Source organism: Oryzias latipes, chromosome 13 (assembly GCF_002234675.1).
Source record: "Oryzias latipes chromosome 13, ASM223467v1".
Taxonomy (NCBI): Eukaryota; Metazoa; Chordata; class Actinopteri; order Beloniformes; family Adrianichthyidae; genus Oryzias; species Oryzias latipes.
Genome location: NC_019871.2, coordinates 14,254,570 through 14,272,471, shown reverse-complemented (window position 1 = coordinate 14,272,471; position 17,902 = coordinate 14,254,570). Strand labels below are relative to the sequence as shown.

The 17,902-nt window shown below is 38.2% G+C and overlaps 2 protein-coding genes across 5 annotated transcripts; one reads left to right on the top strand and one right to left on the bottom strand.

Moving 5' to 3' along the window:
* The first annotated feature begins 287 nt into the window (after positions 1 to 287).
* LOC111948470 (E3 SUMO-protein ligase KIAA1586-like) lies at positions 288 to 2,900 on the top strand. 3 transcript variants are annotated; one of them, XM_023961747.1, is made up of 2 exons: positions 288 to 1,568; positions 1,675 to 2,900. In XM_023961747.1, exons 1-2 carry the CDS (start codon positions 700 to 702, stop codon positions 1,712 to 1,714), a joined length of 909 nt encoding a protein of 302 aa, XP_023817515.1. In that variant the 5' UTR covers positions 288 to 699; the 3' UTR covers positions 1,715 to 2,900. The 3 variants fall into 3 exon arrangements, with proteins under 3 accessions (XP_023817515.1, XP_023817516.1, XP_023817514.1); XM_023961748.1 differs by having other exon boundaries at positions 288 to 1,576; XM_023961746.1 differs by having other exon boundaries at positions 288 to 1,589.
* A 273-nt stretch (positions 2,901 to 3,173) lies between these two features.
* On the bottom strand, positions 3,174 to 16,016 carry clptm1 (CLPTM1, transmembrane protein). Of its 2 annotated transcripts, none has more exons than XM_023961743.1 (14): positions 15,872 to 15,977; positions 12,118 to 12,254; positions 8,563 to 8,686; positions 8,232 to 8,390; positions 7,946 to 8,063; positions 7,781 to 7,866; positions 7,467 to 7,587; positions 7,124 to 7,368; positions 6,884 to 6,977; positions 6,625 to 6,815; positions 6,342 to 6,437; positions 5,783 to 5,918; positions 5,087 to 5,254; positions 3,174 to 4,331 (listed from the first exon to the last, which is right to left on the bottom strand). In XM_023961743.1, exons 1-14 carry the CDS (start codon positions 15,947 to 15,949, stop codon positions 4,162 to 4,164), a joined length of 1,923 nt encoding a protein of 640 aa, XP_023817511.1. In that variant the 5' UTR covers positions 15,950 to 15,977; the 3' UTR covers positions 3,174 to 4,161. The 2 variants fall into 2 exon arrangements, with proteins under 2 accessions (XP_023817511.1, XP_023817512.1); XM_023961744.1 differs by having other exon boundaries at positions 4,012 to 4,331; positions 15,899 to 16,016.
* Positions 16,017 to 17,902: the final 1,886 nt, after the last annotated feature.

The window sequence follows — 17,902 nt, the reverse complement described above, 5'->3', positions numbered from 1 at the left end:
GACATTCAATTCGATCAGCCAACTGAGCATTAATGTTTATGCCACACGGAGGAGCAACGGGACGCGAAAAACAATAAATGAATCAAACTTCACGTCACTAATGTGATTGGTCAGTTTAAATTCAATATAAATTTAGTTCACGATAGACAAAGGAAATCTTGATATGGAAAAATAACGCAGCACGTTATTTAAAAGAAAAAGCAAAAAAAGAAGAGCATGCAGAGAAATATAAATCAGATATTTAAGAGGAAATTCCAAAGTGAGGATGAAGATGTGCAGACAAACACTTCTGAAGGAGAGGATGAAAAAGTGAAAACTCGAAATGCAAATTGCATTGAAGAACCCACTGAGACACCAGGGCCATCAAGCTCAGGTGACCCTTTTGTATTGCCAGAGTATCCTTCAATCTGGACAAAAGAACAGTATGAACAGTTTAAAGAGAAAAATGAATGGATATTTGCCAAAAACGGAATGCTTGGCTGCCAAAAATGCCACACTGTAAAAGATCTCGGTGTTGCCTCATCTCGGGGGGTAAATATTGCACCTAACTGGGTAGCAGGAAAGATATGCCCATCTGGACACACAAGAGATGTTCAGCTGTTGTCATTGAGAAAAAAAATACATGAGCACAAAAACTCAGCAGCTCACAAAGAAGTTGTGAAAATTTAAGAGACAGCGAAAAAAGACACTCTTGTAAACATGAATACCAAGAGTCAAGATTTTGCCTTTGAGACAACTGCCAGGGTCTTCAGGACAGCCTATTACGTGGCCAAGTACAATAAACCATTCACTGACTTTGAAAGTTTGATTGATCTACAGGAGACCAACTCAATCAACATGGGGAGAGTTTTACACAGCAAAACTGTGTGTGTTGATATTGTGGATCACGTGGCTTCACAAATGAAGAAAGAAATTATGACAAAAATTATACAAAATAGGAGCAAGATAACAGTATTGGCTGATGAATCAACTAATGTTGGTAACAAATCAACGCTCATTGTTTTTGTGAAAGCAAGTGTAGATGGAGCTATGGAACCTATTGCTTTTCCCTTGGACCTTGTGGACCTGGACAGCCTATGTGCTGCCCACATCAAAGAAAAACTCATAAACTGCCTGTTAAAAAATGGTTTTACCATGCAGTTGCTGCAAGAACTACTGATAGGATTTTGTAGTGATGGGGCCAGCGTGACGTTAGGGGTGAAGTCAGGAGTTGGAAAGTTGCTGAAAGACGACTTTCCATCTATTGTTCTCTGGCACTGTTTGAATCACAGACTGGAGCTTGCTGCAGACCAGGCACTTGATAAAACAGGGGGGACAAAAGATTTCCAGGCCTTCCTTGACTCCCTTTATTCACTTTACAGCCAATCACCCAAGAACACTAGAGAGCTCAGTGAGTGTGCGCACAATCTGCACATCACCCTTAAAAGGATTGGTAGAGTATTCAGCGTTCGCTGGGTGGCTTCATCCTGGAGGGCAGTCAATGCAGTGTGGCAGTCATACTCAGCCTTGGCACAACATTTCCAGAAAGCATCAGAGGACAACAGCAGAGACAGCAGAGAGAGAGCCAAGTTCAGTGGTCTGCTGTCTAAGTTGTGCACTGTTCATTTTCTCAAAAGTCTGGCACTGATGGTGGATGTTCTCACTGAACTAAAAAACTTGTCTGAAATTCTCCAGAACAGAAAAACTACTATTCCAAAGGCCCATGAGCTCATGACCAACTACCTGAAGCGCATTGAGAGCCTGAAAACCTACCCAGGAAAACACACTGTTGAAGCAGAGCAGGCCGAGCAGAAGATGGAATTTAATGGACATCAGTTAAAGGTGGGCAGGTCTCCCACCATTGACTCTGCTCTCTTCATAACTGCAGTGGTGGAGAGCATGAAGGAAAGACAAGTAGCGTGACAGCTGACCGCAAGGAGGCTTACAACAGCCTTATTAATCAGATGGCAGTCCTTCACCCAGAAAACTAGGATCAAGACAATCCTCGATTTGGAGAAGAGGAAGTCAGAACTTTGTGTGAACGTCTCAACATCAATGAGCAAGAGGCCCATCTTGAGTTCAAGGCTAGTGGAGGGAGAAGCATTCCTCCTCCATTAAAACAATTACTTCTGGCAGTGGACACACTCTCAGCCAGTAATGCAGATTGTGAAAGAGGGTTTAGTACCATGAATAACATAATGACTGACCTCAGAGACACCATGACGACAAAAAATGTCTCAAACCTCCTGTTCATCAGCTCATTTGGACCTCCCTGCATGAAGTGGGATCCAATGCCATACGTCAAAACCTGGCTAGGAAAAGGCAGGAGACCAGCGCACACAACAAGTGGCATGGCCCGCAGATCCCCTAAAACTGATGAGGAATATTACCAGCCTCTTTGGGACATTATGACTTAGTTCAGCTAATTAAGGATGACTCAAGTTCTGATCAATTCGGATGTTCACATTTTTCATGTTCTGAAAAACTCAATGTTCAATTAAAGATTGTTTTCACAAAAACACCTTGTTTACACACGTTATTTATGTATAAAATTTGATATCAAGTGCATTTATTTCCTTTAACTGCTTTAAAAAATATATATTTGGAAATAATTTGTCATAGTACCGGCAAAAGAAAAATTCTACTTTCACCCCTGGTAGTAGTAGAATAAATCTGCGCTTGACAGATATACATGATTTTTGTAAGGGCCTTTTCCCCTGGTCACATTACGAAATTAAAGTGCGAATATATGGAAACTCACGCATTTACACTGTTGGTTATTTTCTGCCAAGCAGACGCTCTCTTTAAACGATGCAGCGCCAGCAGTGTTGCTTTTCTACGCGAAAACAGGCCTGAACTCCTCGTGTGCACACTTAAAACCCCGAACTTGGGCTCCGTGATTCTAGAATGCTGCATCATGTTGTTCTTCTCCATCTGTTTTCATGGCGCCCGTTCATTTAGCAACTAAGAGGGTCTCGTGTCTTCATTGTGCATGTGCATTACTTCTGGGTGACCAGGAGGTGTTTTATTGAACTAAAACAAATCAGTTGTTTTTTAACAAACATAAGCGTTGGCAGGTGGGGAGTCGATCAAACTTGAATGTCCACATTCATGCAATTTCAAACTAAGAGGATTTTATATCTACTTTAAAAATAGCTTTTTCAAATGTTACCGGTTTAAAAAACAACATCATAGACATTTGAAATCACACTTTTTTTTCTTTTTTTTTACTATAAACATGAATGCTGAAAAAAATGATTTACCAACATAGAAGCCTTTTCCTTTCTGGATTTACAGCAAAATAATTAAAAAAAGACATTGATCCAATCCATTTGACAAGCTCCAGTCCATCAAAGTGATCTGATGCAGAAGCTGTAGTATTTCAAAACTGGACACTGATTTTCAAGGGAAATAAAAAACAGACTTGCATATAAGCTACTGCAAGATGGTTTTGACATTGTTAATGAGTCTGTACAGTTTTAGGACATTAAAAAGGTGTTTGTGAAACAAAAAAAATGAGATCATTGACAATATTAATATATTTATATTAATACCAACAAGGCTGTTATTTTTTTCTTGTTTAAGTTTAGAACATTAACCATTCATTTTAAAATTCAGGGTAGTAGTCATCACATTGCCAGTCACCATGTCTGTTTCTGAGCCTCCAGTGTGGTTCAGGGTCTTTCCAGTTTCCAGGCAACTTGAAACACGGCTCTCACATGGAATGAAAAGAAAAATTCACAAGGAATCTACACGAAGATCAAAAGTTGCTCTTGGCCTCTTTCTTGAGAAATGATGCATGAAAAAAAGAAAATAACATAACTGTGACCAAGTTACCCTCTTAGTTTACTCACGTTGAACTGTTACCCTCTGAAATAAAAATAAAAAAATCTTACAGTACAGTACATTACATTTTGTTTTACTTCACTTGAATTGCAAGTTGGGAGGGCTGGGATAGACCGAAACAGACATGAATTGACCAAGTCCACAGTGAACATGACTGTGTGCATCCACACAGGAATCAGAGGATAGTTAAACTGAATTTTTTTCTTTTGTCTGTTTATTTTTTTTTGTAGCAACGTTCATGTCAACTAAACCCACACGTCTTTCTCTGCTGAACCTCAACAAGTCCTCTCCACCCCAGCAGTGAGAACCAGGAGGAAGATAAGTGTGAAGTCTCGCTTAATCATTTTTCTTCTCCCCCTCTGGTTTATCCATGACAGCTACAGCATTTGCTGCCTCTGCTGTGCTGTTCTGAGTGTGGTCCACTCCACTGGTGCCAAACTCATTGACTCTGTTGGGATCAACCCGATAGATCCAGCGCTGGTAAAGGTAGATGAAGAACACCACATCTGCAAGAGAGGAAACCAATCACTCATTAAAAAAAAACATTTTAGAATGAAATCTTTCTTAAAATATTTTGATTTCCTTTCTGACAATACAGTCAACTGATTCACATACCGAGTCAATATTGGTTTTTACAAGAATAGCAGGATTAACCCACCCTAGAAGGTTAACTCTGACATTTCCATGTTGTTATTCAAAATGAGAACAAGTTCAAAAATGAAACATTGTGGTTAAAAAAAAAATTTTAAATTATGAAACCTAGAGTAACACTTCACAAATCACACTATATATACAAACCACAAATAGATACATTTCTGTAAAGCTGTTGGATGAAAGCAGGTCTGCCAAATCTTACTTACTAAAAAGTTAATTTGAATTTTTAAAAAACTGCTAAACATATATACAGACAGGCTTTTTACCATCTACTGGTCTGAAGGAAGCAAACTGCAGCAGGACCTAAATTATGTAAAGCTTAGCTTGAAGTGGTACTGGTTGATTTGCAAAAATAATTTGAGGAGTAGACAAAAACTTGGCCATAAAAGAAAGTCTTATTTACTCTTTAAAATCTACTCTGGGTGTGCCTTATTCTTGCAATTCAAAACAGTCCTTCCCCCATAATGCAAGCAAATCTGATGTCAAAAAATCACAATAAACAAATATTAGCTTATTGAAATACAAGTACATAACAATTGGTTTTACTAATGATCCACATCACTTCTGGATTGACGCTACATTTTAAAGGTATCTGAACAAAACTGACCATCTCTGAGGCATCCTATCCTGTACATCATGGGCATCTTGATGACGAAGGCAAAGAGGTCATCAATGAAAGTGTTCAGAGCCTTGTAGGTGAGCATCCTCCATGGGAGGTGGGCTACAGATTTCATTTTGTAGTTGATGAATAGTTGTGGCGTCATTGTAATGAAACCTAAGAACCAATGCAGAGACAGAAAGCAGCTTGTCACATTCAAAAAATAAAAAAAATAGAATCATCAACACAATTATGAGCAGATAACAGTCTTTGGTGAACCATATTTGATCAATTATTAATTCCATTGGAGTGAAAATATGCAAAATTGCAAAAGTACTTGTCTAAAAGAGAATAACTAATTTACAGACAGTCAATTCAAAAATTTTATTAAAAAAAGCATGTAATTGATTTTCAAAAATATTTTCTTTATTTATGTTTGCAATTTATTCCGTGTAACAGATGTTTGCGTTTTTATTAGGTCTTCCGGTTTCGTTTCAGTTTACTCCTACTTGTGATCCAACTTACATAAAGTGGAGTGTGCAGCTTGTCAAGTCCTGCATTTAAAATAACTAAACGGGAAGTTCCTTTGTACACCTGGATCAAATTTTTATTTTCAGTTTTTCTAAATGTAATTCACTTCCCATCTACAATCAGTATAAAAAAGAACTATAGAGAATTTAGATATAGTGCACTTTCAAAACTTACCAAAGGTTAACAAGAAGCCATAAAGCATGCCGAGTACCCACGAGTACCACCCTTTGTGCTCTACATACAATAAACTATAGACCGCATAGCAGCCAAACAGAGGATAGAGCAGCCATGACAGGTACTTGAAGGCCATCTGGAAAGACCAAGACAAAAAAACATGTAAAAACTTATTATAAGCCTCTTTTTTTATAAGATAAGCAGCTCCACATAATTTCATAGGAGGATTTTAAATGTGTATTCCTCACTATAAAACAATTTCTGAGTATTCCTCTTAAAACCCGCACTCTGAGAACCAGCCCCTCCCAACCCGCGCGGTAAACAAGCAGGTTCTCACATTGTGACGTAGACCTGTGAAAACCGCCCCTTCTAAGCAACTCATATTTTATAAATAATTTGTTCTTTAGTGTGCCAAAGGTAATTAACCCTGGTTAATTAACCCATAATTTACCCTGAAAGGCTTAAGAAAAGCATGGTATAGACCTTTTAAGTTTAATAATTTATTATGTAGAAGTGTCCCACAGAAGCTGTAGAGCACATATGTAAAGATTTCACTTACATCATCGTAAATTTTGGTTGAAGACTGCACGTATGTTGACTTGTCTTTGAATACTAATCTTGGGATCACTCCGGCAATTTTGTTCTCTCTGTCCAACTAAAGAGCAAAAAACAGAACAGGATTAATGGAATATAAAACTTTTTTTCATAAAAAGCTAAATGTTTGGTCATAAAGCCTTCTATTTTCTTCACACAAACAGTGTTCATGCAGACTTCTCAAATAGTACAAACTCACTAGCATGATAAAACAGGTTGTTGCGCCGTTCGATTGGTTGATTACTTACTCTGACATCCATGACCTTGGTGATTTTCCACAGGTCAATGAGAAGTCCAATGAAGACGCTGACCTGCACCACAAAATTGGTTTCGTTGTCCAGAATGTAGAGGAGGACCACTAGGGACTGAAACACCCCAAAAATGATGGAGCGAACAGACAGGCCTTCAAGAGACTGTCTGCTATTCCAAAATTGGATATCTGAAGAGAAATTTGCAAAGGTAAGTTCCAGGAGAACCATCTTAACTGTGAACTTGCTGTGGTCTCACCGTTCTTGAAGGCCAGAAATTCAAAGATGCTGTGCACTATGGAGACAACAATGGTGAGCCCCAGTAGGTAGGGGTTGGTTTCCAAAAGAGCAACCTATGATCGAAAAGTTACTCATGAGTCTGAATGTCTAAACCAGTGAGTTTCATGCAGAAAACACTTCCTTTATCAAAATAACCTTTTCGAAGCAGAAGCAGAAAAATCTATTTAAAAAAAAACTAAAGCAGTTGCAGTGAACCCACCTTAACAGAGTCCTGGTCTTCATCTGACTGCTCATAGGTATCCTCAGGTAGGAAATTCCACGGGGAGCGTGCATTCTGTGCGGCATAAAGCTGCCAGCGCCACAGGGACAGCGGGCAGTAGTTGAGGCGCAGCGGCAATTTGGTCAGCGTCTCATTGATGGGGTAGTAGTCTTTCTGAAGGTTCCAGTAGTCGTTGAAGTACACGATGGGGTAGTAGTCACCACTGACAGCATCAAACTTAACATCTAGAAAAAGTCGAAATATCGGACATGGTTTCAGACAAAACTGAAAACTTCAAAAGAAAGTTGAGTATCTTTGACATATGAACTCAGAAGACACTCACACTGGTCTAGAGGGGGTGGAACAGAGCCCTTCACCCAGGCTGTGTGATCATCTACCATGTTGATGGTGAGATTGGGGTGCCAGTGTGAGATAATCTCCACTGGACCATGGCTCTCTGCTCGCTACAAGGAAAAAAGGTCCATTCGAATTAAAACAACAAAAAAGGAAAACCTTTACAGTGTGCAACTGTAGCTTTGTGATAGTCTGAGAAGACAGTTTTATGGTTTTAACTCTGAAAACACAAACTCTTAAACCATTAAGGTTTATCAAAAAGCATCAGATTTATTAAACAGAAATAGTGAAATAAAAATCAACCTTAATCATCTCAGGATCAGCCTCCGTCTCGCCTGTAAGCAGATTCTTGGTTTTGAGGAACTTCCTCCGTTTGAACTTATTAAGCACTAACAGAAAAAAATAGTTAATAACTTCAATTGATTTTCTATTATAGCTTGAACATTTGTGCCATGCCCAGGTCCATACTTTTTGTTGAATGAACTGTTGCTAGTCTGCGATACTGCCCCTTGCGTTTAGGATCTGGGTGGAATCCACTTTTTGTGAAGTACACATGCATGTAAAGGGAGCCGTTATGCTGCAATTTCTGCAACCAAATGCCAAACATAGGACTGGGTTAGTTTCAGACACCTAAATAAAGATCAAACTTCATAACTAGTTAGAATGGAATCTCTGCTTTTCCCATCGTTTTGTCCCCCGCACACTACATCTTCCCCTCATGTTGCCCATTCCCTTTATTCTCAGGCAATCCCACCTCAGGGATGTCCAACTCTTTATACTGCTGGTAACAGCCATCTCCATCCTCCCCTGTGCTCCAGTCTCCATAGACGAGGTCTCTGTGGAACCAGAACAGGGCATCTGTATTGTTGAAGTCAGAGAACACCTCCTCCTGGGATATGAACACGTAGAGGTCCTGTAGACATGGTGAGTAAATCAAAGGTGTTTATCACATTACAGTCAGGAGACATAAGAGAAAGTGCAATTAGGTGGTGTTGAATGAATTAAGCTAGTCAGAAGGAAAGAAATAAGAAGAGATGTTCAGTTAAAAAAAAAAAAACATCTTTTCATTAGAAGAATTAGTATACCATAAGAGTATCTTTGGGAAAGAGGTTTCTGCTGGGTAATCTGGGGGCTCCTGCAGGTGTGTTTGGGTCGGGAGTGGACGGCCCTCGGCGGAACCAGCTGCTGATGGCCCAGATTATAAAGATCCTGGAAAAACATGTGCATTTAGAATATTTCGTAGTAGTTGGATCCATGCCAGACACAAAGAAAATAAAAATACAGAGGTTCCGAACAAGAGTGAAGTCAAAGCACTTTAAGAGCACAATTTATTTAAACAAATACTTTGGTGAATTTGGTGCAAAACAAATGCCTTTCTAAAAATCACAGTGCAATGTGACAAATCTTGCTTCCAGAAAACACTTGATGAGCCCCAAGTTTGAGGTAACAAACCCTAAAATGCCCAATTGTGGTACATTCTTCACCAGTTTGAAAAATACTTTTTTTTGGGGGGGGGGGGGTTATATGCCCATCTTACACACAGTTACATCCAACACTGTGAATGCAGGTCTTTTACACAGACTTCTGTCTCCATAGTTTATATTGGAAACAGTCCTGTACACAGTGAAAGTCCTTGTTTTAAAACAGTGATTATGGAACATTTGCCGTCTACAAGTTTCATTTCGGCTGTTTTTGAGTTGTAAAAATGCCTCATCTCTTCTATACTTAGTTCAATGTGTTTGTGAAATAAACATTGTGTTTTAATGCTGCAGATGTGCAAGACTGTGTGTGTGTGGGGAATATTATTGATTGAACATAAGTGCATATTCATTAAGGGATTTTTATTGTTTTTTAATCCAAGCTTTTAACAGGCAAACTGTATTCCATTTGTTCAGAAATAACTTCCTCAAAACAACAAAAACAGGAAAAACGGGATATAATAGAATTTCTTTAAAATGCTTGTATGGTTTATGCAAACAACAGAATTGTTGATTAAACGAGTCTTCGTGGCTATTTTTAAAGTTTTGGAAAAGTAAGGAATATTTGATGTATCATGGCGTGACGTGGCTTAGTTTAGGAATATTGCAGCCAGAAACGCATCTGTTCAGTGACAGAAAAACGGGTCAGAAGAAGTCTGGACTTCTAATTTTTCAAAACGAACTTGATGAGGTTTATGGTAACGCAACCAAATTTAACTAGGATTGATTGAAGAAGTACTGGTGTTACATTTCTTTAGTGATGTAAATTCTACTGTACGGTTTTTAGACCTTCATCATTTCATTGTCACATTATTCTTTATCTCAATGTGGAAACATACATTTTATTAGAATTAATTATAAATGTTCAAAAGTAGAATGATAAATCTAATTTTGTTATATTCACTTGATAAACATGATAAATTTTAATATAATGGATAAACTGTACGATGTCTTATATTGGAATTAGACAAGAAATGTAGGTTTTTCCATATATATTTTTGTCAAATTATTTATAACTACTATAAATTTTTCAATTGATTGCCTTTTCAGACTAATTCTTTTGAAGTATTTAGTCACACTAAACCTTTCTCTACCTTACTGCCTTGATTTTAATATTGCTGCCTCAGCCAGATTAAGCTTTTAGCGGCTTTGTCAGAGGAAGGCTTATTATATACTTGGCTCTCAAAACATGCTAGTCATTTTGTTTCATCTTTTCCTTTGTCCTAACCAAGGACAATTCCACACGTGACTGGGCTAGACGGACATTGAATTGTGGGGGAAGTGAGCCTTTTGACATGACCACAGAAAACCAGATAATCATCTAAATGTTTGGGTTAGGAGATTGTTTACGTTTCTCAAGTGACCATGTAAACAGGATAATCTTGATGTTATTTATTTATCCAATAATACAGGTGATCTGATAATAAATTTAGATTAAAAACAGTCTTGGAATTTTACACTAAAAATATTAAAATTTCCATTTTTTCAGTTTATTCTGTAATTTTATAATTGCACATGTATACAAGAAACACAGATGGATAGCATGGATCTTGAAACGTCTCTGTTTGTGGAACAAAAACAGGAAAAAAAAGCAACGCGTTTTCTGTTTTAAAGAGATGTTTGTTCCCAACATTCGCCCCCTTCTGTTCCAAGTTTAATGCAAACCCGGAAGTACCAAATGTTCCAGTTCTACCAAAAACCACTGGAAGCCCACCGCAGACAGAAGCAATTCATCATTGGCTCTCAGGTTAACCTTTGAACACCGAAGTTGTTGCCAGTGACAAGTAAATAATGCACGCTTTAGACGTACCGTAAATCTTTGACCGTTTACAGAATTACAGTGACGTGGAGAAATGCGGCTCTTCATGTAGGCTTTGTGCTGCTATACAACATATTAACCAAAAGTTTTGCTTATCAGCACAAAGCCACTTTTTGCCATTTTAGAATACACTGGAATTACTGGAACGTTAACCGTGTCAACCGTTGAAGAGTTATGTACCGTAGTCTAAAGAATGTTAACACTAGAGTTAAAGGGCCCATACTATGCCAACTCAATCTTTGAGTGTATTATAACATTCTGTCCTCACAAAGAGAAACCCAAAAGCGGTATTTTGATCCGTTCATGGATTACTGAGTATTCCTCTAAAAAACGGCGCTTTGAGCACCAGCATCTCCAAATCCACCATAACTAGTGGATTTATCACATTGTGACGTAGATAAGTGAGAACAACCCCTTCCAGGAAGAGTCTATGCTGCCAGCTTTCCCCCAGGCTGACACACACACTTTTCCTGCTGTACTAGCGTGTTTGGCAAAAACACTTTCCTTTCGGTACAATATGCTAATCGATCTTTGCAAAAGTTCGGATGTTGTTTGTTTTTGTGGGAGGAACACATACACACTGCCGAGGTCGACTCTAGAATGACATCATGAAATGGGCGACACCCACAACGAGCGAAATCGGTTCATCAGAGATTGAGTCGTCTTAAACTCAGGTTGGAAAATAGCATGCGAAAATAACCAATCTTTCATAAAATTTGCTCTTTTCAGTGCCAAAAGTAATATATTATCCTATAGATGGATATTGCTTACTATAAAAGGGTTGAGAAAAGCATGCCATAAGCCCTTTAAACTCCAGTGTTGAAAGATTAAAGTCAGATAATTAAAAACATATGTGTCTAAACTTTGTCATTTACTTTATTTTTTTATTACAACTGGGGGGTAGATTTTTACATCTATTTTCTTTGGTCCAATTTATACATACTAAAGGTCCTACTAAATGGTGTTTATTTTAATCAGCGGGTGGGTGATACAAATGGAGTTTAAAACTTTACTTTCCAAACTAGCAGTTTTGAAACATTGAGCTGGTTGAATTAAACTTAAATCAAAATACCTGTCAGGCTTCGTTTCCACCGTGCAGAAGCCTATGAGTGACGTCAGTGATGGTAAAGCATTTTAATAGCAACATAAAGCACCCAACCCAATACATCCGACTGTTTTTTCCAAATAAAATCCAAAAAAAACAAAATTTTCTCATGACTGCATTTCTAAAGTCAACAAGAAAAATGTCTGCAAGTCAAAAATTTCCAGTCGTATCCAATAATCAGATTGCTGTGCATGTAAACAAGTCTCAATGTCCTTAACAAAAAAGAACAAATTCTTACCTAAAGAGAACTCCTTTAATGACCTGCCATGCATTAGGCGCTTGCTGCTGCTGCTGCTGCTGCTGAGGGTCCTGTGCATTTCCTGCTGTCTGCACGGTCTGGTCATCTGTCGTTGCAGGAGTGCCATTGCTGCTCACCTACAAGAAACAAAAAATCATGGTCAGTGTGGCAAGGGAGCAACAATAGAAAACGTAGTAATGAAACTAATGAAAAATGGGGGGGGGGGGGGGGGGGGTGAAACCATAAAGCCAGCCTCTTTACTCTACTTTTAAAGAAGCCTTTCCACTGCACTGCACAAATAATAATGTGTTCTAATTAGGTCTTTTAAAAAAGTCAATCATTTGATCAAAATTCAGTCAAATCATGATGGGACAGTTTGTTTTAATGAAAACCTTGAAATCAACCCAAATGTAACCTAAACAAACAACAAATTTGCAAAAGAGAATAGTATTTAACTAACAAAACAAAAAAATAAGGATCACATGTTTCTTTTTTTCTAACATTTTAGTGTGAATTAAATGACTGTGGCACTGAAGGAAAAATGATAACATGAGAATTATTTCAAGTCATACAAAGAAAGTATGGAAGAAACTTTAAAACCCACACTTCAAACCAAAAAATTTAACCAAAAACTTAAGATTACTGTTATAAAATAGTAGGCACTACAAGCATGTGGTAAATGTAAAATTTAAGGGAGAAAAGGCCTCGGTTTAGGTAATTGACACACTACTGTGGGTCAGAATAAGAGGGGTAAAAGAAGCCCATATACAAACTGTTTAAAAATATTTGCAGTCTATTAAAAACAATCATTTAAGGTAGTGTAGGCCCCAACAGGCTTAAATGTGTCCATGTAACCCCTCTACACCACACTATCCCTTTGGCAAGGCCACAATCTATTCAAGTGACACAATGGACAAGCACATGCCAAGTCAGGAGACTCGTTCACTATCTAAACATCTAATCAGCCCTGTTGTGTTACGAACAAAAGCGAGACCAGTGATTGTCCCCTAAAAAACAAACATTACTTGAATGGGGAAAAAAAGGGTGTTCCATTTAAACACAGTACAGTTTATAATGGTTCCAAATCATAAAAACTTCTAAAATTAATAAATACAATCTATTGTACAACACTGGCCGAACAACAACTGTAGTGATTCAACGTGTTTTTCCATTTAATAAAATGCACCTTGAGCCACTGTTTTCAAACATAAATAACTTTTTTTGTTACAATGACCTCTACTCCTTTAAAAAATCATTCCAACAATTATACAAAAACGTTCAAGTTAAAGCTACAAGTAGCATTTAACTGGCCCGAGCACGTGCGAGCAACGTCCCGCTCGAGCCGTTTCGCATCGCCGCAACCACCCGCTTTGCACAAAGAAAGCATCGAGACGTCGCATTCAGTAATTCAACATCCAAGTCACGGCCTCACGACCGCAACCTAATCTTCCGAAACATCACAAACATCTGCAAAAGGCTTCAGTGTTACCAGGAATTTGTATTTTTCTACATAATTTCAAAGTATTTGGCTGAATTCCTATTTTCACCAAAAGGGGGCGCTGTAGACATGATCAATGAATCAACTTGATCTTTTTCCTCAGCCACCATTTCCATCACACATTTCCATCATACAGGATCTACCTGCAATCCCACCCCCCCCACCTGCCCCAAAGATCTGAGAACGAGATGTGGGTAAACAGTTTCAGAAGCAGAAGATCAGGAATGCTCCAGGACCTGATGGAGTGTCTACGGCCTGATTGAAAATCTGTGCTGTTCAGCTACGTGTTTGTTCTTGTTTATATCATTTAAAAAAATATCGTCAAAACAATTTGTGGTCGTGTTTTGAGAAGTGATGAACAGCTTCATGTTGTCAAGTGATGTAAGTTTTAACCTAATTAAACCTAAACATGCCACCCATCATGGTTCTCCATCTGTGTCTAAGGCTACGTTCACACCTCTACTTTGAAAAATCATTCCGACAATAATACAAAAACATTCAAAATATGCTTCACAGTCAAAGTAGGTTAAATCTTCTGGTCTAAGACAGTACATTATACTTTGGACACAGACCAAAGATTAATAATTAATCATGTGCATAAAATTTGAAGTAAGTGTTGATTGTAAAAGCCGATAAATAAGGATAGAAATGCCTCTTATCCTATGCTACCATAAAACTAAATGTTAACAACACTACCCACATTCCCAGAGTTTGTTTCGCATAAATTACTAAAATAATTGGCACTCTTACTTTGGCGAGAAAACCAAGGTTTTAAATCTGCCAATTCATCACTTATGGTAAGTCTCATTAATTACAAAAAAAGTCAACCTTATACCAAAGTTTTTGGTATAAGGTTGGAAATTTGGGTTGTTTCACATAAAGACACATTTTCTGTCAACATGGCTAAAATAGACTTTAGAAAATGTTCCCAATTCAATACTTGCTGGGTCTTTTCAATGTAGAGCTTGCAAGAAGTTACTGTTTTTTCTCCAAGCACAGTGGTTTCCTCCTACGGCCCAAAACCATTAAAGGCTGATTGGTATGTGCGGCTTATAGAAGATAGTGTGATTAAATGTGGTTGGCTGTCTCCAAATGTGGCACTGAAATGGACTGGCACCCCGCCTTTGCCCAAGGTAAATGGGAAAGGCTCCAGCAACCCCTAGGGCCCTATTAAAGATGAAGTAGTTATGGACAACATCCCAACTTTAATTTTTAAAATAAAAGTGCTGGTGTGTTGGCCCACTATAGTAACTACAGTTTTACAGCCTGATGTGGGGTTTTTTTTTACGCTGGTAATCGTGTGGAGGATAAGAACACAGAGGTCATAGGAGTCTACTGATGAGTCTTCAAAAAGTGATGATTCATAATAACCTCTGGTCACTCCTTATAAGCATTTGTCACAAAGAAATAAATAATGGTTAGCAAATAACTGCCCTAGACGCAAAAATTATAACATCACGTAAAATAGAAAAAATAAATATTTAATCAAATGACTAATATGTGCTTCTTTTGTGTCTTTTCCTGGAAAAAGTTAAGTATTTCATTTTCTAGATCTGCTTTTATTTCTGATCAAATTTATGCTTCATCACTGGGATATACTAGTCATGCAAACATCCTCCAACGTTTCCTTGACCTTTCTTTCTCTGAAAAATGCTACCAGGGACTGCAGTTTGAAAAAAATCGCCTATTTTTTCCTGAAGAAATACTTTCAGAACAAGATGTGCTTGTGCCAGTGAGTCAGGCGCACTTCTTTTTGGGAACAAACGTGAAGCAATACATCAAGACGCGAGTTCTAAGTTCATTACAATGAAAGATTTAGTACAAGATTTTTTTAAATACTGAAAAATAAACAGATTTTTAAAAAATGAGAGGAAGGTGTCGCTAAAGCAGCCCCAGCTAGGCAAGACAAGCGTTCAGGCCTTGTAATGAGTAACTGTCACGCTGCGGTGGCCAAGTGGTTAATACTTAACAGTTGCGGTCAACTAATTAAATTGCTAGTAACCTTTTTGCCACCTTTAAGGCAAGCATTCGGCGTGAACACGGCATGACTCCAAACCTTCAGTCGTTAACATTCAGGATTACTCAACACATCGGAAACGGCGAGAGGGGGTCGTTTTAAAAACCAACCGGCACTGACAACGTCACTGACTCAGGCTCGTGAAACGAATGCTACATCGTCCGGGTGACAAAACTGCCCCGGACCGCGCTCAAATTGTGCTGTGGGACATTTTTTTCCTGGACTTAACAGACACATACCGCCACAACAGTGCCATTCATTTTTACCTCGCCGTTGCTCGCAGAAGCCTTAGTTGACTCGCTCTCCTGTGTCGCCATCTTTCCTTGTCTCTATCGCGCACACACTCTTCACAGCCAGCTGCGAAACTGCGTGCCGTCTCGCGATACGTCGGTTGTCTCGTCACAGCGGTGACGAACCATACGTCACAACTCAGTGGAATTAAAAAAAAAAGAACTGTGGAATTTATCAAACACATTAGAAATACTTGCTATTCCTGAAGGAATTATGTTTATGTTTAAAGGTCTTGTACACCCATTACATTACCATATTCATTACCCATTAGAGAGTGGATTCATACAAGTACTTGGGTGTTCACCTCAACAATAAACTGGACTGGTCACACAATACAGAAGCACTGTACAAAAAAGGACAGAGCAGACTTTATCTGCTGAGGAGACTGAGGTCTTTTGGAGTGCAGGGATCACTCCTAAAGACTTTTTATGACTCTGTAGTGGCATCAGCCATCTTTTATGGATTGGTCTGCTGGTGTAGCAGCATCTCGGCTGCAGAAAGGAAGCGGCTGGAGAAGCTTGTGAAGAAGGCCAGCTCCGTTCTGGGGCTGCCTTTGGAGTCAATGCAGGAGGTGGGAGAGAGGAGGATGGTAGCTAAGCTATCATCCATGATGGAGAACGACGCCCACCCCATGTATGAGTCCGTGTCCTCTCTGTGCAGCTCCTTCAGCGTCAGACTGATGCATCCTAAGTGTCTGAAGGAGCGACACCGCAGGTCGTTTCTACCTGCTGCCGTTAGACTGTACAACCTTAACTGCTCCCAGTGAACCACGTTAAACAACATCATCGGCTCTGTCATATTTCTTTTATCCTGTGCAATAACCGATATATGGTCATCCTGTGCAATTTTTTTTGGAAATGTATGTGTATATTGTGTATATATGTGAGTATATTGACTCCATAGTTTGTTTCTTTTATATATTGCTCTCTCTCTGCCCTGTACTGCTGCCGCAAAAAGGAAATTTCCCCATCGTGGGACGAATAAAGGAATATCTTATCTTACCCTCACGTTCAGTCTCTTTATTTGAAACCAATATTGGTAAGACCAGCTTAATAAGATCCCTGTTTCAGAAAGATATTATTGCACCTGCACCAAAAGTGACCCACTATTGGAGAAAATTTGCCCCAGATATTGAATGGAAGAAAGTTTGGACTTTGTCTTCCAAATATTTAATTTCAAATAAACCCCGGGATGTTTGCTTTAAAGGTCTTCACAGAGGCTTGATAGAAACTGCTCCTTTTGTAAATTAGACACTGAAACAATTATACATCTATTCTGGAAATGCCCCCTAACAAGAACTTTTTGGAAAGACTTCACCTCTTTTATTCAATGTAAAATTTATAAAAAGATTTGATCTGGTATACAAAGATATATTATTATAAAGCCCTTATTCAAACTTTTTATGATTGAGTTAAACAAATATACCAAAACAATAAACTCTTCTTCTAACCCCAAAGCTAGAAGAACTTTTGACACCTTGGAATATTTAAATGTAAAGAATAGGAACTTACTGCTTTTACTGCTTTTGTTAATAAATAAATTGTTTTTTTCCCCTTGTTGTTTATGTTCCCCTGACACTTTTTGTTACTCATTTTTCTGTGTATTTTAAAGTTGACTCGATTTTGTACTATGATTCTTTATATTTTCAATGAAGATTTTAGAAAGAAAAAAAAACATCAGAAATTATAGTAAATTAAGTAAAAATTGACCTTCATTAATAATGTACATAAATCAATTTTAAACAGATTTTCGGCTAGAACAGTCTTTGTTACAAAACTGATATTCCAAGTTAAACAAATTAAACCTTTTATAGTAATGAAATATTCAACTCTGTAGGAAGTAATTGATAAATGTATGTCATCTTTACATTGAAAGAGAAGCCAAAATCTTTTAGAATTCATAGTTAATTAGGCAGCAGTTAATAACTATTCTCCCAACATCTACAAAGATGGAACTTTTCTATGCTTTTCTACACAATT